A 23,515-nucleotide genomic window follows, 5' to 3' on the forward strand; every position below is an offset into this window, starting at 1 on the left:
CAGAGAAACTTCTGTAACCTGAATGACTTGTGTCTCTTTCATTATCACAAGGACCAGTTTCTGCTCTGGGAATTCATCAAGTAATCTAAACATCTATCACTGTGCTCCGTATAAACAGACATTAATTACTATCATCCATAACTTAGAATAAGGCAGGAAAGTGAATTCACCTCAAGACAGTAAATTAAATGTTATGTCTTTCTGTTTCTATTCACTGATTTCACGCCAAGCAGCAGTTTTCTAAAGAACAGAATGATAAACAGGCAAAAGGCATTCAGCTCTGACCACAGTTTTCTGAGGATGAGGTTACTTTTTCCCTTCAAAACTATCAGCCCGTCTGCTCACCTTTTAGCAGTATTATTCTTTAATTTAGCGAGGGGGATGTTGGCGGGGAGTTAACTAAGGGAAGCAGAAGCTAATGTGATTCAGTCCTTTCAGTGACTGGCAGCATTATGAAAATATAAAATGTTTTTGTTTTTAATGTAAGAGCTTCGAGCAACGTTTTACGAGTCTACAAAAGCAGATGTCTGTTCATTGTCAATAAGGCTGCGAATCACAATAACAACACATATTAGAGATTCGGTTGATAGAGAAATAAATAATAACGCTGTTTACTCAGTCAAGCCAAGTAAATAACAAATGGTGCAGACTTATTTAGGCAATTTAGCTTTTTCTCCATTGTTTTGTTGTCTGCTGTGTGGGAGGCGGTGAAAATGCAGAATGTAACTAATGTTTATCAAACCAAAAATGATCTTTAATTTACAATATACTTAATAACCGAGGTATTAAAATCAACACTGTTCAATCACTACTTGTTAACTAAGATTTCCAGCATCACTGAGGCTAATTCTACCTGCAAATAAAGACGAAACATCTAACTAATAAAAGAAGAATCACTACATTACATTTCTAATAATTAATTTTACAGTCTTTTGTTCAGTTTTCCGCATTTGTAAAAGTGCTTAAAAGTCTTTTGTGACACATTTGAAGCCTTAAAGTGATACCTGCGGTGGCTTGTTTTCCCTGATGGTAGATAAATCCAGCAGTAACAGTTCAGATAAGGGCAACATGTTCAACACCTTTCTTGTAATTACTCTCAGCCTGTTTCACACGCACACACTGCAGAATAATGTCTGTGCTACCAAGTATTTATACATTTTGTTGAGTTCTACTGTTCTCCAATAGAAGCTCAAATGTGACACTGTGAGGTTTCTGCTTGTGAGATGATGATAAAGGCGTTCTACGATTAATGCAAAAAAAATATTGGCACATTCTGCTTACAGCCGATTTTAGGTTAGGGCCTCAACTAACAATTATTTTTATTTCAAAAATAAAACCTACTATTATTGCATTGATTAGTAGATTTCTTGTTTGCTCTTTAAGATGTTAGAAAATAATGAAAAATGCCAGTGGAAGCTTGTTTTGTCCAAACAACTTTCTAAAATCCAATCAGACGAAGAAAAATGAATTTTCAAATTCTTACAAATGCGAATCTTTGCCTTTTTTGCCTTCAGTTTCTGATTTAAACTGATAAACTGTTGACTTATGTTTTTATATGTTGATTATTGGCTTAAAAAGGCTGATTAACAGAAAACAATTGGCAGCAATATTAGCAAAAAAATGAAAAAAACGTTGTTGTTTCTGCTTCTCACATGCGAAAACTTGCTACTTTCCTTTCACCTAGTCTCACTTTGAGCTCTATTTTCTAAGATTACTGACGTACAAATAAAACTGAATTAAACTGAAATGAAATGATTGCAGTAATCAAAGTTATCTACGATGAAAGAAGGCGTTGATTGCTTTTTCTATGTCTTGTGAAATGAAAGCCACGCAAAGGTGGATTTCCGCTCTTAGAAATATCCTGGTGTGTTCTTGGTGTCCTGGTTGCTCATCTTTAATCCGGCTGTGTGAACCTTACAGCTCAGTGCCAACTTGACCTCTACATCATAAGCCTATTCATGTCAATCTGACACGTCGTGCTGATGGGAACAGATCCACTTTGCTCCTGACAGGAACAAGGGATTTTGCCATAATGAACACTCCAGTCCGTCCAGTTCCACAGCAGAGCCAATGAGTCAGGTCTGTGGGCCCATTTGAATAATGAGAATGAGACTAACTATGTGCAACAGACACAAGAATCCAATGAATGGCCTGCCAATCACTGTTACTGATTGCATGTCTATCCGCTGAGGAAGAGTGTGACCATTAGACCCACTGTCAGCGGAGAGGTTTCTGAGCGCAGCCCTGCGGGTATTATTATGGCACCTCCATTAAAATGCTTTTGTTTTCCTTCTGTTTCGCCCTCTGTGTTGTAGTTTTACTTACAGTGTTATTCTGTGTCCCCGCTCTCTGCCGCTGAATATTAATGTCCTCTATGCTAATGGCCTTACACCAGCTGAGGTCGACCAAGCTCCTCCTCTGAATGTTAATCCGCTGCTTCATTTGCATACGCTTAAGTGTCAAATTCCCCCACAAATCATCGCAGCTACCTCCGTACACCGAGGCCTGTGCCCCCAGAGCGACAGCACAGAAACAATGTGGTCACACCGTATGCATAGCATCAAATCCACATCAAAGCCTGTTTAGATTGCCAGGTCAGTGCGGGTTCACGTTGTGTAAAATGAAGGTAATGGGATAGCAGTCAGTCTGGCGCAGAAATACAGCCGAGCAGGTAATAAGTATGAATGGAGCAGGTAATAAGGTTGGGATAGAAACAGACCCCGAGTCATCACAGGAGCAAGACTGTTTTAGCTGCAGCACAGTTATCAGTTCAAAGGTGAGCGCTGATCCCAAACAAACACACAGGACCGGCCGTGTCGTTAGCTTTTATTCCTCCTTATTTCCATGCGAGCCTCTGAGGGCATGGCAGGTGAAAAGGTTGCTACTGAGAAGAGAAAAAAACAGTCTATCTGCACATTTAAGAGTCTCGCCTAAAAATAAAACTGTTTTTTTTTTTGTATTATTATTAACGAGCTGAATGCAGGCAACACCAGGGCACAGCATCCATCTGAAGGAAAAGACTAAAACATCATCAGAGTTAGTGAAATGCAAAAATCAATAGTATTTTAATAATTAGCTGATCCTTTTTAGCTCCTCCGCTGCTTTTCTTCATCTTGTGTAAAGGTTGAAATAGTCAAAATAAATTAATTAATAAAAAAACAACAACATCACCTTCTGCTCTAAGAACTTGTTATTGTGGAAAAACTGCCCCCTTTCAGTACTTTCTGACAATTTATCAACCAAAAAAAACATCACTGATTAATCGAGACAACAGCCGAGAGATTAATCGATAATGAAAATAATTGTTAGTTGCAGGCCTGACATCGTCGTCACCGCGGCAGAGCTGGAAGGATTAGTCTATTAATCTGTGATCTTCACAAACGGATGCAGCAATTATTTTGATAATTGCTGCGACTTAACTTTTTCCGAGCAAAATGACAAACATTTTAACTTCCTCGTCTGTGGGAAGACTTGCTGCTTTTCTTCATCGTGTGTGACAATGAACTGGGTTTTGTAGCATTAGTTGAACAGAACAAGTGAAGAAACTCCATTCAATCAAGAAAATAGCCTGCAGATCAATAAAAATGATCATTAGCTGCAGCACAATATCACACTTTAACGCTCCACTTCATGGTCAAATGTTTTTTTTTTTCATTTTGAGGGGAGTAGGACATAAACACAGAACTGACAATCTGCAAAAAATGTATGCAATAAATAATGCACTGAACATGACCAGAACTGACTGACTGTCTATAATGGAACAGAATCATTACGTGAAGTTCACATCTGTGACCTGCAAGATGATTCAGGAGATGAGAGGAACTGCAAACACTGACCAATTACAGCCCATGCAACAATACTGCATGTAAGACAGTCAATCAGACGAATAAAAATAGAACATCTATCTATGTAATTGTAACAATTTGCTATTTTCTCCCTGCGTCGAGCCTTTTTCTGTAAATGTCACTTACAGTCACACAGACTTCTCTCGAGGTAAGTAAGTCTCCTCCAAGTGTCAAATCCTTGAGTCCTGCGCCTGCCAGTGCGAGCAGCAGTTGCACCACCAGCCAAGCAAATTCAAAAGCACACTCATGAATAAGACAAATGGGAGAATTTCGAACAGAGGGCTAACTTCACTCGACTCCCTCGACACTTTTCTAAAAGGTGGTGTCATACTGAGGCTTAGTCAGTCACTCCGTTAAAAAAAAAAAAAAAACTCTCAAAACAGCAGGAATGCAAACTACAGTGAGTCATTTCGGCTGATCGGGTCTGCCAGCGAGCATGATGGTGAGTACGCTCGAAGCTATTCTGATTCTTAACAATGGCAGTCCTTTTCACGATATTAAGCATCTTTACTTGGGTGATAATTCTGACAAAACTGCTGCTTGCAAGCTTGAAATCATTCTGACTGGATCAACAAAATACAGCAACAGCCCCAGTTAAATAATGTCACTTCACACTAAAATCCAGCACAAGCACTCGCTATTATACGTTCTTTGGGATTATTAAATTCACTCTCGCTCAGTGTGTTGAAAGACAATTTTTCGAAAAGGCAACAACAATAAAAGCCTCTGCTTGTAATGACATGTCAAAAAGGGTCAGTGGCCACACACACTTAATGCCATTTTTCAGCTTAGTTTTTTAAAAACGTCTTAAAAATGTGATTACAAATTGATAAAAATGATTCAGAAATCTACAACAGAAAGTGACAGATTTTCATGAAGCTCTGCATCAGTGATTGGTGTTGACAGGACTAAGCTTAAATGTGAGTTTCTGTTGTTCAAGTTTTGCAACAGTTTGTTCAAAGCAGGTGAAAATTCTGACCCCCAAACAAACAAAGTCAACATGTGGATGACGTACTGCACATTTATTCATCTGTGACGAACATCTGGCAAGCAGAACAATTGATATTAGTTAATACATTCTTCACATTTCTACAATTTATCCTCATGTTGAATTTGTGTCAAAAAGAAGCTTCTCTGCTGAGTTTTAAGAAGATCAGAAAATAAGACATGACATATTTAAAGGCAGAAATTGCACCAATTTCAAAAAGTTATTTTGTATATTTCACTAGTACAGAAGCGGAGTCGTGACAAGGGTTAAAGGAAAAAAAAACCTTCTATAAAGCAGCAGTTAACAACCAGCAGTTTAGCTATTAAATTCAGAAGGGTATGGATCTGCAACAGCTGCAAGCAGCAAAACCTTTATGAAATATTCAAGAAATATCCAGCAGGACAATTCAGCTATTTTCTTCTAATGGAATCCAGATTTTTTTTCTTTTTTTTGTTTTTTTTTTTTGAAAAAAGAAGAAACATCCCAAACTTCCTGTTTTGTTACAACACCGGCCTGACCCCGCGCTGATACTGACACGGTCTTGATTCTAAATGTGCACTGACTTTTAAAGTTGTCTTGGAGGAGCTGGACTGAGCTCAGCAGCAGCAGCAGCTCAGTGATAAAAAGAAGCATCAGCATGACCCTTCAGACGCGCATCATCATTAAGGGACCGGCAGCTAACCTCGCCTCGCAGCTCCTTCATGAGGAATGTGTAATCTTTGCGCACAGTTTCCCTCCTTAGTTAAGGTAAAACAGACAAAGACGCTAAGCTGTGTATGCAGCTCCGATTCTTTTTGCAATCTCTTTTTTCTTTACCACATGCCAAAGGTTTTCGTAAAATGATGGCTACAGTTTTGCATTCATGAGGATAATTACTATATAATTTCGTTAAAAGCCTGAACTGAGCTGTATGGCACATCTGGATGCAAACAAATTGCGAAACTCGAGGCATTTATTTCCCTGCTATAAGGCACTACTTCTTCCTCATTATATTCGCCACCTGCATTTTAATCAAACAATAAGCATGTCGCTAAAGAGAAGACGTATGATACACTCTCGCCGCTGAAGAAAGAGAGAAAAAGATGAAGAGGAGAATGAAGATGCTATGAACACCAACGGGAACAAAAAACTAATTATATTATTATGCAATTATATAGTTGAGTCGGGGGAGATGAAGGTAATGGATTAAATTGTTATGTGTCTGTAAAATGTGTGTTTGTATCATGCAACTCATCCGCGCATATCATCAGAGCCATGTTTGTTTAGGTTTTGTAAAAGTCTGACGTTACATTAACTGAAGTGCCTTGTAGCATGCGTGTGTGTGTCTGTGCATGTATGTGAGATTGCGCATGTGTGTGAGTGAGCGTGGTGATTGCACTCGGCATCTGGGTTTGTGTGGTACAGGAGTAGAAGTCCGCTGGGGCTTGGACCACTCCGTATGAATAATGCATCAGACCGGGCCGTTGCATCTCAGCAACATTGCCTTGGTCTGCTTAAAGTTGCAAGTTCCTCTTTCGGAAAGTCAGCATCATTCTGCGAGCTGCTGCAGTAACTCAGCTGGAGTCGGCCTCTAAAAGATGTCTAAAATAACTGCAAAAAAACCCTCAAATGAAACCATTTAATGGGCATGTCCCCCCAGAACACTTCAGTTTTTGGGGGGTCTAATTCCAGCCTAAAAGCTTCACACAGCAAAGAGAAGTCAAATTGTTTAAAACAGTGAAGACTGCAAAGAGAAACGATTTGCTGATTATTTTACTGGTCCATTGTTAGAGGATTATTCAGGCGGATACTATTTTTTAAATAGCAAGTAAGGTAAAATTCAGAGGTTCAAATGTGGATATTTTCTGGTTGTTGCGTTTAAGGTGGTCACAGTGAAATCTGTGAACTTGTGATTGGCAAATGTGCTGCTTTCTATCACACTACAACGACAACAATAAATCAATCAACTGAAAAATAGTGACTAGACCCCAATATTTATCATTGAAAATGTGGAGTTCAGCCACTAAAATATGAGTTTTATTACAATTTGCTTCTATTTCCACCCTGAAGACGCTTTGCGGGGAGAATCTGACGTGTTGAGGGAACTTTTTATTTGCAGACTTAGCCTCCACATTTGTGATCATGGAACAGATGCTGAAGGCAGCTGCCTGGTGTACAGCTCACAGCGGGATCACCAAAGGTTCAATCTGGATGGAACTGTACGCCACACACACTATGCACCCAGCGATCTGAAATACCAGCAAAGTGACAAGAAATGAATTCGCCCCCATGCAGTCATCAGAGTGCTATCAGGGACACTTTCATGAAGAAATTTTCGTCCACACACATTAATGAGGATTCATTATTATTATTATTATTATTATTATTATTTTGGTTTAAGAGTGACACCAGAAAGTCTTGACCTCAGTGGACAAGCTCTGCATTGTTGTTTGGCTTGAGCTGGTGCAGCTTTTTCATGGACCAAACACAATATGCAAATATGTAAAATAACAGGAAATATGTAAATGTATGCAAATTAATTAAATGCAGTGAAAAGGCTACTTTGCCTCAGTCTGTGCTGCCGGTTCCAATACTCTTTTAGACTTCTTTGAGAGTTTTTAAAGGCCACACTTTGTTAAAATTACAAAAAAAACTTTCTTTTCCGAAAATGTCACATTTTAAAATCTTTTGAAGTGTAGTGTTATGTGATGTTTAGTCTTAAACATCCTGATTTAAATCATTAAACCGGTGATTTCATCTGTTTGCTGTGTGGTCTTTAATAACATCACAACAAGTCAATCGTACTTCACTTGACACTTCAGTCGTGAATTTTTAGCAGGTTAATTGGCCACGTGAACGCAGCTCCTCCGCAAATCAGCATTTTCCCCAACTTAAAACATGAATTCTAACACTCATCACTACCAGCAGCGACTTCTCAGGATGCTGTTTCCAGCAGCGATCACCGCACACCGGAGCCTGTTTACTTTCACCTCAGGAATGTTTGGCACTTTGGCATCACATCCACATCTCCTGATTGACGGACCTTCACGGCTCATCTTTCTCCTCCAAGCCTTCCTTCCTCCCCTCCTATCTGTCCCCTGCATCCCTTTCCACCTTCCCTGCACCGGACCACCCCCCACCACCTCCAGCCCGCTCCCGGTACCTCGACCGAAACGGGACCGTGTGGCGGCTGCGTCCGCTCGGCTCACCTCTGTGCGCGCCTGCAGCCGCTTGTTCATCTCGTAGATCCGATACTCGGGCTGGACCATGTAGGGCGAGTGTCTCCTGTAGAAAGGTCCGAACGGAGAGGAGTAGAACGGGTCGTGGGTTGGGTTGGACATGGTGGCTCCTGGCGAGGCGCACGGCGCGATTTCAACATCCAGCGGGCACGGCAGCGCACATGGGAGTGCGATGCTCTCCGAAGACCCCCAGTTGGAAGCAGCCGCTGTCGAGGCTGAGCTGCACTCTGCAAGTTGGCCTGCCTAGTTCGCTGCTATAGCGTGGTGCTGGAGGAGGAGGAGGGAGGAAAAGGAGGAGGGGAGGAGGGGGAGGAACGATGGGCAGGAGGGGTGGGTGGAGGGGGGGGGGGAGGGAGGGAGGGAAGTCGTTTCCTGTTCCCTCAAGACCTACACTCAGTTTTGCACTCTTGCAAAGTTCAAGTAAGATCTCTGCGTGCATGTGCGTGCGTGTGTTTTCCTGTCTAAAAGAAATGCATTGTTTTAGTTTACATATACTGTAACCACGAGGCTCTATATCCGCTGCTCTGTTGAAATGCAGTCAGTGGGAAAAAGCAGGAATCTACAGAGAGATGAGCATTTTACTCATTTTTTGAAAATATTTGCAACAATTTTCTTGCCAAATCTGGGGGATTTTCTTTAAAAATAAAACTTTCAAGGGAAACATTTAAGGAATTATTGTTGGAATCTTCTTCCTCTAAAGGTTTTGCAAATTTCAGAAATTTAGGAAATTTTTTTGCTGAATTTTTGGGATTTTTTTCAGAAAGGAAATATTATTTTTGGTGCCAGTAAATGAGGACAACAGGAAGGTTAATTCAGCGTTTCCAGAAAGCCGGTGCTGGTTGTGCACTGTTCAGGTGGGTTTGAATGCATGGAAAAAGTCAGCCTGATCTGAATACACGCGTCTAACATATTGACTAGAATAACAACACTGTCTGTTGACAGATGTGCAGTATTGATTGCAAACAGTGCTTTTGGTTATGTTCTGACTGGAAAAGAGATGTGAGTCCATCGCAGCTTTGGGTCAAACATCTTCATCGTTAGCAGTATCATGAGATGTCAATACAAAAAAAACCACGGTTTCGGAAAATGTCTTAGCTTACGTTAAAAGAAGAAACTGTGAAATTAAAAATAAGCAGGCAACAGACGTCAGATGGATGTGAATAAAGCTCCAGCCCTGAGTCATACTCTGTCTGAACTCTAAGAATTAAAAGTGTGAAGCCTTGCTGTAACGTCTAAAAGCAAACAGCTGCTGAGGATTTACAAGCAAACAGTCCAATTTATTTATAGCATGATTTAAAAATACTGTATTAACCGTGTTGCCTTCGGTTGTCTATCTGGTTAGTTAAAATGTGTCGCAACATCTGTCTGAACCTGAAACATGGACTGTTTTCAGAGTGGTTGACTGAACCACAACATTAAAAACTTTTTTTTGAAAAAAACGTCTCAGATAGGGTTTGAAAAATTTCTGATTTTGATGCCCTCTAGTGGTAGATTTGTGGCAAACATTGTGCACTAACATGAGTAATGAAACTACAGTTTTTGCATATTAGAGTACAGCACACGTGCTAAAGACACAGCCTGGTCTCACAAAAGTCACGTTTCTATGCAACTAAACTGCATTTTGGATTACGGTTTAAAGGAAACCCCCTGGACATATACCAAATATGTTTGTAATCAACATATTTTTCTTCTCATGCATTGTACTGCCTTGCTGTCACTATATTTCAGCCATCAAATCATGCATAAGACGGGGTGTCACCTTAGTAACCCTCAAACATGGTGTGAACGGCTCGTAATTGACCCAGATCATGACATCTTACTGAACCTAACCGAGTAGTTTTGGTGTCTGAACTCAGCCAAACAACAAGTGAAAGTAAACAACAAGTGATAAGAAGCTTACACAAGAATAATGGTCCCACATGAGATAGCAACTTTCTTCTCAAGGGGGAAAGTTCTAGTCTTGCTTCTGTAGCATAGAATGGTCTGACTGCACAGCATGGCTATAGATCTGGCTGCTATGTATGTCTTTAAACCAATCACAACTGACTTGGGTGGAGCGAAGCGAAAGATGTGACTTCCATCAAAACCGGAACGGGTGGAATTGTTGTGGTGGCACATTTGCATACAGGGAGATGAAGACTGTGTTTATAATAATAAATAATCCACCGAATAAACCCGCAGAGCTGCTATGCTGCGCCATCCAAATCCTTGGCAAAACTTGACATTTTCAGCGCGGTAGGTTGCTGCGCTGATGTCGTTGTTGTTTCCCGTCGCAAAGAAAACAGTGACACACGGATAGCAGAAGGAGAGGACGACGCCGATGGCAATCATATAGCTGCATCCTACATCCAGTGAGTCAGACCAGCTGCAGACTGATGCCTCCACCTTCTGACGTGGACTTTCAGGCTCTTTTAAAAAACTGGAGGTGTATGTGCTATGTCATAGCTTTACCCTTTAGGGGGAGAAAATATATATAATCAAAATGTAAATGAGAATGCAGTTTAGTCATTTAGGATGCGATTTTTATGAAACAAAACAAAAAAATGTCATGAATACTTATTATATGTCAATGAACTTCATACAAAGTGCAATAAATGGAGAACACATAAAGCTATGGTAGGCAGTGTTTCTCTGTTTATAAAATAGCATATTGGAGTTCAAAGTTCAATCTATATCTCCTCCTGACTCCTGTTTTAAAGCTTTTAAAGATCTACCTCATAACAGGAGCGCTCAGCCAATCACGGGGCTTTTCACTAATTAGATGAGAAAAAGCAATGACGTCTGCTTGACACAAATCAATGCTTCTTTTTAGCTTGACTATCTCTGTAAGTCAGAGGTAGGTTTTCATGTGGTGGAAGGGACCTAGAAGATGAGACAGGAGCTTAAATTCTGCTGGATTTTTGGTGTTTGTGTTTGCTTTCTGCCTATTTGGGCTTTAAATCAAATCAACATTTAGTGTTAGCATCCTTTACCTTCAAACAACACCGATAAAAAAAAAGTACATTTGCAATATTTAAAGGTACTTAGTAGCATTTTGGAGACTGGCCACTGTTCTGCTGCTTTAGTGTGTCTCTGTGTCTTCTGTCTCTCAATGCGATTCCACACTGACTCCACGATATTGAGATCAGGGCTCTGGGGGGCCATAATATCTGCTGCAACACTTCTTGTTCTTCTTGAGGCTGAGGCCAGATCCTTATGAATCTGGTTGTATGCTTGAGCTCGCAGAATGAATAGGGGACGATCAGACGTCTGCCTGATGGTGTGAAATAATAAAAATCTAAGCTTCTAAACTGTGCTGTGTGTTGATTAGATGCAACAATGATTCATGAGCTTTTAAATAAAAAAATCCTGGGCTTGTCACCTGGAGCTAAAATTTGCTATGCTCCCTCCACCTCCACCCGACTTGCCCACCTCCTTCCCATATTTGCACTTGGTCACCTTCGGCATCCAACCAGTGCTCTTATGCTGAAATAATACATCATTTGTGTTATTTTCTACTTAATTTCAAATGTAGGAATATGTACCATGTGAGGGTGATAATGGCAAATGTATTTGAGATAGATTTTCCACACGGAGAACGTTTTGCACAAGAAGTGTACATATCACGTTTCCACCATAAAGCAGCTGCAGGATAAGTAGAGGTAGGTTTGCTCAGGAGATCAGCTACTTTAGTAGATCATGCAAAGTGTTATAAAAACTCAAAACTGCTAATTATCATGAAAAGAACCAACTATTGTTGCCACCAGGCTGACTGGGAAATTTTTGATTTGTTTGTAGTTTAGTTTTTTTTTTTTTTTTACCACTTTCCTTGCCTGCCATGCTTATTTTTCTTCTTTAAATTGATTATTTGTTCCATTAGTCAATCAGATGTTTGGTCTACAAAATAATGGAAAAAAGGTGAAAAATTTCGACCAGTGCATGTGTCTTGTTTTCAGTTTACTGTCACAGAAGAGGAAAGAAACACAAAAATATTCATGTTTTAGTCGCCAGAATTAGAGGATTTGTTTTTTTTTTTTCCTTTAAAAAATACTCAAACCAATTATCTAAACACTTGCAGATTAATTTAATAGTCAACGAGAAAAGCACTCAGAGAGCACCGTTCTTTGCCAAGGCTGCTCAGTCATTGTATCATTCCTGACGGCTGAAATCTTGAAAAAAATGGTGGCAGAAATCATGGCACCATAGAATGTGGCCATTTAATATAGATGAACCCACAAACAAAATGACCTTTGCGCTGAGCACAGGTGCATGTTTTGCATGTGTACGTTATGTGTGGATACCAAATCGCGTGACCTAAATATGTAGCAGGCGGCAGGAATTGATGGGACTCAGAAACATCCCAACAATTTAATCAGTTCTTCCTTGTGTAATTTCCAGTGGATAAGTCCCAATAACTCTGCAGTGGTCGATTTGTAGTAGGATCACAATCATGTGATGGGCAGGTGACGTAGTGTTGACTTGTTGCCATAGCTACACTGACGCAGTGCTGCTATCTTGCAGTACAGAAATCTTAAACAAATCCATGCATCCAGACTGTAAGTCTGGATCACTGCCAAAATCTAATCAATTGGTCCTTGTGTCATTTCTAACATTCCCTGAAAAATTTCATCCAAATCCGTTTTTGAGTAATGTTGCGCACAGACAGACAGACGGACAAACATACGCCAGTCGTCCCATAACTCCACCATTCCTTGGCGGAGTAAAAATTAATCAATTGATCAGTGTAGCTCTGTTGTCCTTTAGTTATTGCTGCCCTAAATATCCCAGCATACCACCGAATAGCTCTCAGAGAACATGTATGAATCTGTTATATATGGATTTTTAATTGTGGTGGAACTTTTTAATCCAGACTACACATCCTCAGATTGCGACTGACTTATTTAGATATGGCTGTCTTGCTTGTGCAATTATTACTGAATGAATATGAATACATCAGTCATAAATCAGCAGATATCTATTTCAGAACACCTGCATGTTTAAAATTCCTAAATTGTTGTTTATTATTCACAACATAACTAGTTTGCAAATGAAGACACGGATGCTTTACACGGTACCAATCCTGTAAGCAAACAGCATAACGTACAGTAGACTGACGGGCTGTTTTTTATTTCAGCATTTTCACAGTATAATCCAAGCAACACGTCAATGATATCATTTACTGTGACAGTATGTGTTACTAACATGTTGAATTTGCAGACGAGACACACCAGAGTGCATTGAAAATCTTTTTTGGCACACTGATTAAGATTTCCTCCATGTTCTCCTCTGTGACAGATTAGGCCTGGGCTGCAAAGTAGCCACAAGAATCTAAAAATAAACAGACACTAAGACCAGCTGTAACGTTGCAACCGAATCTCACATTAACTGCCCACACTGGGAATTAATGAACAGCATTTATGAAGTCTGACTTTTAATCCAAAATGGCTGAATGGGGAGAGGCAGTCTGAATCGAGTGAGATAAAAGTTGTAATCCAAATGCCTCAGGCATCCGGTCGGGTAATTAAAAAAAAAGTTTGAAAAATCTATTAATAAACCTTTAATTAAAAACTACATTTTTAATATCTCAAGACCTTTTCAATTGACATTTCTAACAGGATTTGGTTTCTCGCCTAAAGCGCTTACCACTTGAGTGTGGCTGCAACACAGTACATTGAAGTGAACAGCTCATTTAACAGATTTCACTATTAACTCGGTTGTATTGTGCAGATGATTGTAAAAACAACCTACACGCGAGGTTAGGTCCAGCTGCGGTGCGATGTACAGCAGAGTGTCTCTCTCCATGAAAACAGAGCACATTTTCATTTTCAGCCCACGGTGGCTTTACTTCCAGATGTTCTTGAAAATCCACAGAAAACATCACAAAACAAACTGCATTCAGAATCATTTGAATCTGAAGCCACTTTGAAGAGGATGTCGGGTACAGCTGTCATCATGCTACTGTGTGATCTGAAATTTTGATCCACTCACTCCATAATTAAATGATCTTACTGACTACGGTGGCATTTTTATTAAAATATATCAACAGCACATACAGACAACCTGTCAAATACTGCATTTAAATAAATAAAAAAAATCTTTCTTAAACATAGGGGCTTTAAGACAAGAAAAATCGGTTTCCTCCTTACGTCGAATGATGTTACTTGTTCCTCCTGTTGCAAATCGGTAATCATAATTTGCTGGAGTTGCACACTGTCACACTGGGCGACATGTTCCTTCATTAACACCAACGCTGTAGATTTTTCTGCATCACATACTCTGTCCTGCTGCTGTAATTCTCAGTGCAGTCTTTTCATACACAGCCGAAGGTAATCGCCAACAAAAAACATGACTTTCTTCTATTTGAGCAACATTTGCTATTAACTACAGCTGTTTTTGGAAATGATTAAGCCTCTAAATCCAGTGTGTGAAATCTGAAGTCGTCAGTAGGAATCAGTGGGCTTGGGACTGAGAGCCATAGACAGGATGGGCAAATGGCAAAGAAGGGATTTACACATGACATACAAACACATTTCTGTTTTTTTCATCAGATTTAGGATGTAATATAATGCCAACCTTTGATTTAACCTCTAAGAACTCATTCCTGCGTATCAAAGTTACATATTTAGAAGTGTTTTGCATCAAAAATAATCCATTCGTGATTTAAAATAGATGCAACTGTACCGTTGCTTCATCTACACAAATCTCTGTAGTTTCTCTTTTTCCACTCATATCTCGAGCACACCAGCTCATGAGACACTGTAAAACTACATTAATATTGGACTATTTCAGCCATATGTGGCAACTGGAAACCCATTCTGAAAAGGAGTAATGACAGGAAAAGCTCCGGTCAGGTAAGGTGACAGAATGGGTTCTGACATTTTCATCAGCTGACTGCTTACTTCACCCATGATATGTCCTCTGGCATATAAAAACATAAGATGGACACATTAGCAAGCTAAAAAAAAACACTAATTAACACTGGAGTGGAGTCTCTAATTATTTAGGATAATCTACTGATGTTTGAAACTCATGATAATATCACTGACTTCCTACTTGTATACCTCATCTCGCTGGTATGAACACACAACCCGTATCTACATAACAAATCTGGATAAAAGGAAAGTACAACAGGTAAATGCAGGAGGATCAGAATGTGATCAGGTGTAAATTAGCTCAGTACAGTGTGATCACACTCAGAAGAAAATAACTCAGTCACACAAGCTGAAAGGTGTCTGACTCTACCTCTTCCTCAGACAAGTCTGACAAAAACTCCAGGTAGAAACGTCGTCCAAACACCATCAAGACAATGAGAATGTATTTAAAACTCAGAGGTCAATCAGATGTCCTAATCTGGATACTGGCTACTTGCTAACACCAGGTGTAAATGGAGCTTTGAATCGGTTGCTAACCAACCATACTCTACACTCAACATAGAATAAATTAATGAGTGTTTCTGTCAGTGTTTTTATTATTATTTTTCTTAACTAATTACTGCTGCTCTACATGTAATCACTGATGGTCTTTTGTACTGAATTGACCACAAGGATCATTATAATTCAGAGGTAAGAGTGCAATTTGTTCTGACCTTAATTGCCACATTTGTGGTTTTTCTCCTTTCTGCAGGAGGTTTAGTTCACTGACTGGCAAAAGTAAGAGTGAGGAACTCTTTTATTTTCAAAGCCATTAATTAGCTTAAGTCTGTGTTCTGTTTGTGCAGGAGGACATATTTCAGTGCTGTTCAATAGATGAAAACGCTGTTAATTTATGACTTCTCTGTTCTGTACTTTGTTTTGTGTATGTTTTATTTTACTCCCGTTCATAGCGGGCTTTTTTTACCCTCAGGGACAACAAAGTTGAATTGAATTCAATTGAACTAAACTGAATAGGTAACCAAATGTACCTTGAGAGTTTGTTGTGTTGTATCCGGCGCGTTTTGTGAATCTTTCAACCCTCGACCATTTGTTAAATACAGCAAATGCATCAAGGATGAAGAAGGAGAGGTGCTTTTAGTTGTGAAACAGCAAGGTGAGGGAGACAAAACACTTGTGGATGAGAATGGAAATGGGTCAGGACACATATAGACACTCTGCTTCTGCTGGGTTCCCTCTTGGTGTTACTATGGTAACGTACCCTATCTCCCTACCTACCTACCTACCTGCCTTTAACGCACAAACTACACACCCTCGCAGCCGCGCTACAGGTTTTGCACCTGAACGCACCGATGCTGCTCCTGTTCGGAAGAACCCGGAACACGTCTTATCCTGTCTCACAGCAGAGCGTGAAAATATAAAGTTGTGGCCATGTTTGATGTAGCTGCTGCTGGTGTAAACAATCACACTCATTTGCCTTTTTTGAGAGAGAAACATGTGCCAACATGTAGAATGTTTGTGAGTATTTTGAAGCCGGGAGGAAGAGTCTGATTGTGGTGTTAATAAAAGGAGCTCACTGGTGATTGACAAGCACTGATGAGACAAAAGAACTGCTAAAAATAGAGCAGAATTCACAGTGAAACACAAAATAAAACACTATAACCTGCTAAGTAACACTACCTAAGAAAATCCTTCTCCTCTCTAACTCTGACCAGATTCAAGCTGTTCGTGGACCCCGCTGCAGCGTAAACTTACAAACTCGGCTCTGAACACTGGGAAGTGTGTCCCCTATTTTCAGCACACAACTGTTTTCCAAATATGGATGAAATATACCCCGGATGCCGGAGCAGCAACTTCTATGGTGGAATCTCATTAGCATCGTAATAGCTTCCAGGCTCATTTGCATTTTGCCGTGAGTGATTTTTTTTCTCTCTCTCTCTTTCCTCTTCGCTGCTGGATGGAATAATAATATAAAAAAAGAAGTAAAACTTTAAAGCAGCATATTTTATTTCATTATTTAAGTTAAACAAATTGTAATTGAAAAGCACTTTTCAATTATGCTATTTCCTCATACTGGTGACAAATGAGTCTTACAGTTGTGTCAAGCAATTATAGAAAGACACACAAAACTACAAACTAATATTTGCACACAGGGATGACAAATTAGTGTAAATAGATTAATACAGGGAGGAGATGCTTTTAGTTCTATTTCAGAAAAAAATCCTGTGTGTGCATAGGTGGAGGATTAAATCATATTTGCACCAATATCCTGAGTTCTGCTGCTTAAGTGACATGACATGAGAGCATTACGGAGCCCATTGCTACCAAAAACTGAAGAAAACGGTGAAGACAACAAGCACGGCTGATAAAAATGGAATAGTTACCAGTTCAGAGAATGTCAAACTACACATTTAAAGCGATTAGCCAGCCTTTTGCGCTACCTGCAGGCCCTTTAAACAAGGTGCTAATATGTCCTTGTGTTAAATACAAGGATACAAACACACAGTGCAGCTTGTTAGACATCCACACTCTTCTTTTCTTATGCTCAATTTTTGCAGCGAAGCAGCTCAGCGAGCAAAGAGTTAATATTTTCAACCAGTTCTGCCTCTGACACACACACACACACACACACACACACACACACACACACACACACACACACACGCACGCACGCTCGTATCCCCACAACCCATCACCCCTGATCACACTCAGACACACGCACACTCCCACGCACACACACATGCACACACAAACCCATAATTCCCAACACCACCTCCCCCTCTCCCTCCGCACCCACCGCCTCCTCCTCCTGCCTCCCTGGGCTCACCCCCCCTCCCCTCCCCTTCTCTTCCTCCTCCTCCACCATTCTCCATCTCTGCCCCCCCTACACTCCCTCCCTCCCTCCCTCCCTCCTTCCCTCCTCCTCCACCGCCCCCCTCAGGTCAGTTAATAAGCGAGCCTGAGCCTGTGCCTCAGCTTGGCTGTCTGGAGGACATGCAGAGCAGTGTCTCCTGGGAATTGGCTCATGCAGAATGCTGCTCCACGGAGAGAATGGAATTTTACCCTCGCTAGGGCTCCCAGCCGCACCGCCCAGCAGGAAACCTGACAGACACACACGCGCACACACAAACATACGCGAGCGCACGCGCATGCACGTCAACACGTGCTGCAAATCAGGCGCACAAACACCCTCGCGCACAAACACAGTGGTCCCAAGAGTGTTTCTTGAGATGTCTCCCCATCCCTTTAAGTAAAGTGACCACTACCTAAGAAAAACACTTATTTTCCCCCTGAATCATCAAGAAGCCATCATTAAGTTAATGGCGACACAGTCTTCGGGGACACGCGGTGATGGTCTGTGATGCACAAAAGCTTCCATTTCACTCCAGCAAATGTAAACACACACAGTTTCGAACGCAGAGACATCAGTGGGTACAGTGCTGCTAATGAGTTGCCCCGTAGATTTAGAAACAGTGGCTTTTCCACACTTCTGTCTCAACTTCAAATGTTGAGAAAGTCACCCCCTCCTCCTTCCTCCTCCCTTCTCCACCTCCACCTCCTCCTTTAATTCCTCCTCAAACCCACAGCTCCATCTATCGGTGTGCCTGAGCCACACAGAGGAGTCAGGAGGCGATGGAGAGTAAACACTGAACCGCTGGAACAGATTCAGTTGGATTCCGTCATCCAGCGAGCAGAGAACGATTTCATGTTTCATGTAAATTGAACAGAGTGGCTGCAAACAAGTTTCACTGTAAATGAACAGAGTGGGTGAAAACATGTTTGCGGCATTAGAAGAATAAGCAGACGTAATGGCACAGGAGCAAAATTAAGTAAATGTTTTCTCTCAGTGACCTTTAACCCTCAATTTGGTTTTGTAAATTAGTTTTTTTGTCATTCAGAATGTCTGCAAATGTGACCCATTTGGTTTTAGAGACTGCGTTTCAGGACAAAATGACAGAGGTCTGATGAATCATGTTGCCCAGCAATGCAGAGTATGATTCATGCCTCCAACAGGGTTGTATTTACTCAGGAAAAACAATACTCACTGCACTGAGCCTGCACATGTACCCAACATGCAGGAAGAGCAGAGAATTCAGAAGATACTGCTTTTCATATCATACATACCCTGTACAAGGGAAGATGGAGAGTGAGCTCAGCGTTAGAGATTATGATACATTTCTCTTTAGCTGAGTGAAGGAATGGATATGATCCAATCCCATTTTCTGAGCTTGCAGCATGTAAACAGAATCTGGACAGGATCTCCAGAGAGAGATCCCACCACCTTCATGTGTAGATTACCTACACTGTTCCAATGGGATTAGCAGTCACACAGATTGTAAACCGGCAACGCTAGAGGATTGAATTGTTCACAGACAAGACTCGGTCCTATTGTGTCTCTGTCAAACTAAACGCCGAAGACTTTGGCTTGTCAGGCACCTTCGAGTACGAGGCAATTATAGGTGGTGTTCGGTGCGGTTCGGACCTAATCATATTCATGACAGTTTGTACTTCTTGTCTCAATAAGGAGATGCAAACACAAAAATAATATTCATAAAGGAGATGATGTGAGATGCAATGTGAAAACACACCCCCTAATTGTAAATGAGATTTTTTTTTCAAACTGAATGTTGTTCTCCACCCCCAAACACACCATGACAGTGGTGTAAAAACTGTGGAAATGGTGGAGTAAAGAAAAAAGAAAGCCATGTACGTACACACACACACACACACACACACACACACACACACACACACACACACACACACACACACACACACTGCAACCTTCAATGAGCACCTCTCCATGAAATGCTGAAGCCAAGGCAACATTTACACCGTGAAAACATGCCAAATAATAACACTGACACTTTACATATAAAATATTCCTGCACTTTTTGCATTGTAAGTATTTTCCATCTGCAACATTTGTCAGGTATCGCATACAGAGGTTATCATTATAATTATTTTTTCTTCTCTCTCGTGGAGCACCTCCAGTGAAAAAGCCCCAGCCTGTCTCAGCTCTGGCTGTTTGTAGTGAAGCAAGCCGAGGCAGCAGCGCTCTCTTTGGGATTTAGCCTTTCAAAAGTCCTCGTCAGATTTGCAGCGCAGACGTACTTCTGCTGCCTGCCGCCCCCACATCTCTGCCCCCCCGCACCCCACCACCACCACCACATCTCCCCATCCCTCTAACCACCATCCCTCCTCCCCCATCAACCTCCTTCCCCTCTCCTCTCTCTGCTCACTCTGCTGCAGATGTTTTGGGTATGTTTTCTTAAAGCCGCGCCAACTGCCAAGTGCCGACAAAATGCCCCTCGGTCGTCTCCTGGTGTGGCGGCGGTGGAGCCGGCCAGCGGTTGGTGAGCTAGACGTTAGCACGAATGGCGTCCAACATTCCACAGACAGAGGTCGTGTGGAGGTGAGCCCCAATGGTTGCCAAAGTGCACAATGTGCAGGATCCTAATTACCCAACCTGCAAACATTAGTGAGCTAGAGGACAGTCTTTATGAGAATAAAGTGATTTGAAAGAGCAGCAAAAACAAATACAAATGGGCCTATCTGTGGGGTGCTTTGCTGCGTCCGGATACACAGAGCTTCAGTGGTTTGCACCAAAATGTGGCAAACATTTGCTGAAGGGATTTCAGGTTGAGTTTGCCTGGACCAGCCAGCTCATTAACTTGCTTGCACTATGGCATGGCATCACAACTCAGGTGCAAAACTTTTCTCACACACACAAAAATTGAGAATACTGTTGTGCCCATAGTAACAGATACACCCCCCTAGTGTTTCCCTTCCACACAGGAAATTTACCAGTTTTCATAAATGTTGATTGTTCAGTGACTATTATCCTGAGTGTTGATTATGCACTCAGAGTGGATATGGCTTGGAGGCTGTTCAAAACTATCTGAAAGTGTTAAATTAACTCTGATGGGGATGGAATTACACAAATACTGGTACAGTGATGAGTGTAAACACTGCCAATGTTGCCGTTTTCATGTATTAATTCCAACAGTGTCAGCAGCTGATGAGATTCCAGCCCATTTTTCTTCACTTATTGGCATCAAATAGTGTTAGCAGGTTTAGTGTTTGCACAATTTTATCAATGCCAGTTTTTTTTTTTTTTTTTAACAAATGCACTTCCTTCTTCAGAACCAATCAGCATGAGGTGTCTGCTCACACACAAAAAAAGTAAGGACTGTTTTCATCTAATCACTTCAGCAGTGTCAGCAGCTGCCAAGATTCTAGTCAGAATCCAGAAAGTTTGTGGTTGTGTTTATTTATTGGCATCAAGCTACTGTTCACTATTTTAACAATGTCCAAAAACAGTCCCGTCTTCACAGCCAATCACCTTCTGTGGGCTGCTGTCTAACCATAAAAACAAGGAAGAAATTAAGTTTGCTGCATTTTCTTGCCTAAATTTTACAAATCAGGTTGTTTGAGATAGCATTTCTGCTGTCTAACACTAATTAATGTCTTAAAAATCTGTGTTTCTGATTTTAAACATTTGGATTCTGCTCATTAAGAATGAAGCAGCATTAGTTTTTTTGTGTGATCTACAACTTTGGCAGTTAAAATCTGCCTATAGCATATTTTACTGCAGAATTTTTTCTCTACTACTCAATTAACATTCATTCAGTATGTATCAGTTAGCATCTAGCATCCCCACTAACATCTGTGTTTATGCCACTTGACTCTTCATGTACCATATTTTCGTCATTATATCTGCATTGATCAATTAACGTCTGAGCCATACTGAGCTAATCAGTAATCGTGCAGATAATATATCGGTTTATCAATAGATGTCTGCACCACATCTTTTACCAACAACCGTTTTCTGTGGAGGGCGAGGCTGATGGGAGACCAAACTTGATGTTCAGGAGAGAAAGAAAGAAAAATAGCTGGCTGTGCTGCTACCATCCCCCATCTCGTAGGCATGGCAGCAGCCTCACACACATGCGCCTGCACACACACACACACACACACACACACACACACACACACACACACACACACACACACACACACACACACACACACACACACGCTTGCTCATGGACACACATACGCTCACATACACACAAATACACATGCATACAAAGCACACATACATAAACGCGCGCTCACACACACACACATGCGCGCACACACACAAACACACACGCACAGCCCATCTCTCTCTGCTACCTGATGTGAGGCAGAGAGAATATTCCAGAAACCAAACACAATGAATGTTCCTCTGCTATTCACACAAAACAAAAATCACACTGCAGTGGCCCTAATTCAAATTAAATCCATGCATGTATTTAAAGCTGCTCTATTTAGTCTCAAGGATACATTTGAAACTATTGCAGATTTTTTTTTTAAAAAAGGGGAAAAAAGAGCGAGGAGCAGGAGGAAGGAAAAAAAGTTTATGATGTAGCTTCAGTGCTGGATAAATAGAACATCTTAAGAGTCTGTGTTTGAAGGCAGCCGTGGTGATCTGTGGTGGTCCTGCTGCCCTGCCTGCACCTTCACAACACAACAATCATGGGGGTTATTCATTTTCACCATACAACGGTACAAGGAAGGAGACTTTTAATTCCTAAGATGTTAAAAGCATTTGAACACTAATTCATACAGATGTGGCTCCTTTGAATGGTGTAGTGAGATCATAATGAAGGGCTGCGGGGCAGATTTAGTAGGAATCTGCTTTGTTTGACTGCTGCGCTTCAGGTGTGGCCAGGTCTGCTACTCCAGAACTGGACCTTTTCAAGTGATTCCATGCTAGATGTTGACTTTGCATTTGCTTTTATTGTGACTTAATTATGCCGTGGACATGTGTGCATAGTTTAAATCCTCCTATTGTCCTCATTTACAGCCACCAATCTTGTTTCCTTGTCTGAAAAAAGTCCAGTTTTCTGAAAATTTGCAAAACCTTCAGGAAGAAAATGCCAATAACTCATTAAAAGTTTCCCATAAAAGTTTTTTTTTTTAAATCCTCAAATTTGGCAAGAAAATTCTTGTAAATATTTTTTTTAAAAATGAGTAAAAATCTTTAAAAAAAATCTTAAAGTTTTTTTAAAGCGACTACATATATATCGGCAAAATTTCTAATATGTTCTTTAAAAACAAACACAAAAAAATCAACCAAAATCCAGTGAAATTTGATGGATTTTGGTTGAGTTTTTTGTGAGTGTTCTCAAGAAATATTTTTAACATTTCTTTTTTTCCATCAAAAAATGTTCAAAGATTTCCCAAAAATGTTGAAAATGTGGACATCAGAAGTTTCACTGTGAAATATATTTTTCCTCACATTTTCAAACTTTAAAATGGGTCAATTTTGACCTGCAGGACGACATGAGGGTTAAATGGTTTGCCTGAAATTTTAACCTGTCACTGCTGGGTTCCCCTTCTACATATTTGACTGGAATTAAAGGTACAAACTGATATCTAAATGTCCATGATATTACTGTATTTAAACTAAAAAAGGACTAAATGTAAGTTATTGATGCAACTGATTGTTGTTATACTGACAGGAGTCAACTAAATAGGTGAACTAAGTAATTAAATTGTGACATGCAGATTGGACTTCTGAAAAGGTTCCTGCTCTGGTTCCCCCCCATCGTTGAAAAACATGCC

At 40.7% G+C, this 23,515-nt stretch overlaps 1 protein-coding gene across 5 annotated transcripts in view; it reads right to left on the reverse strand.

Moving 5' to 3' along the window:
• ldb2a (LIM domain binding 2a) overlaps nt 1-8,319 on the reverse strand; it is a 102,119-nt gene extending 93,800 nt beyond the window's left edge. For 4 of the 5 annotated variants that reach the window (XM_022202157.2, XM_022202156.2, XM_051954640.1 and 1 more), the window contains exon 1: nt 8,022-8,319. In XM_022202157.2, the coding sequence (XP_022057849.1) occupies nt 8,022-8,153 (132 nt within the window). In that variant the 5' untranslated portion in view covers nt 8,154-8,319. The remainder of the gene's footprint in view (nt 1-8,021) is intronic. The other variant, XM_051954639.1, reaches the window with a different exon arrangement.
• Nucleotides 8,320-23,515: the final 15,196 nt, after the last annotated feature.

The sequence above is a fragment of the Acanthochromis polyacanthus genome, chromosome 10, assembly GCF_021347895.1.
Source record: "Acanthochromis polyacanthus isolate Apoly-LR-REF ecotype Palm Island chromosome 10, KAUST_Apoly_ChrSc, whole genome shotgun sequence".
NCBI lineage: Eukaryota > Metazoa > Chordata > Actinopteri > Pomacentridae > Acanthochromis > Acanthochromis polyacanthus.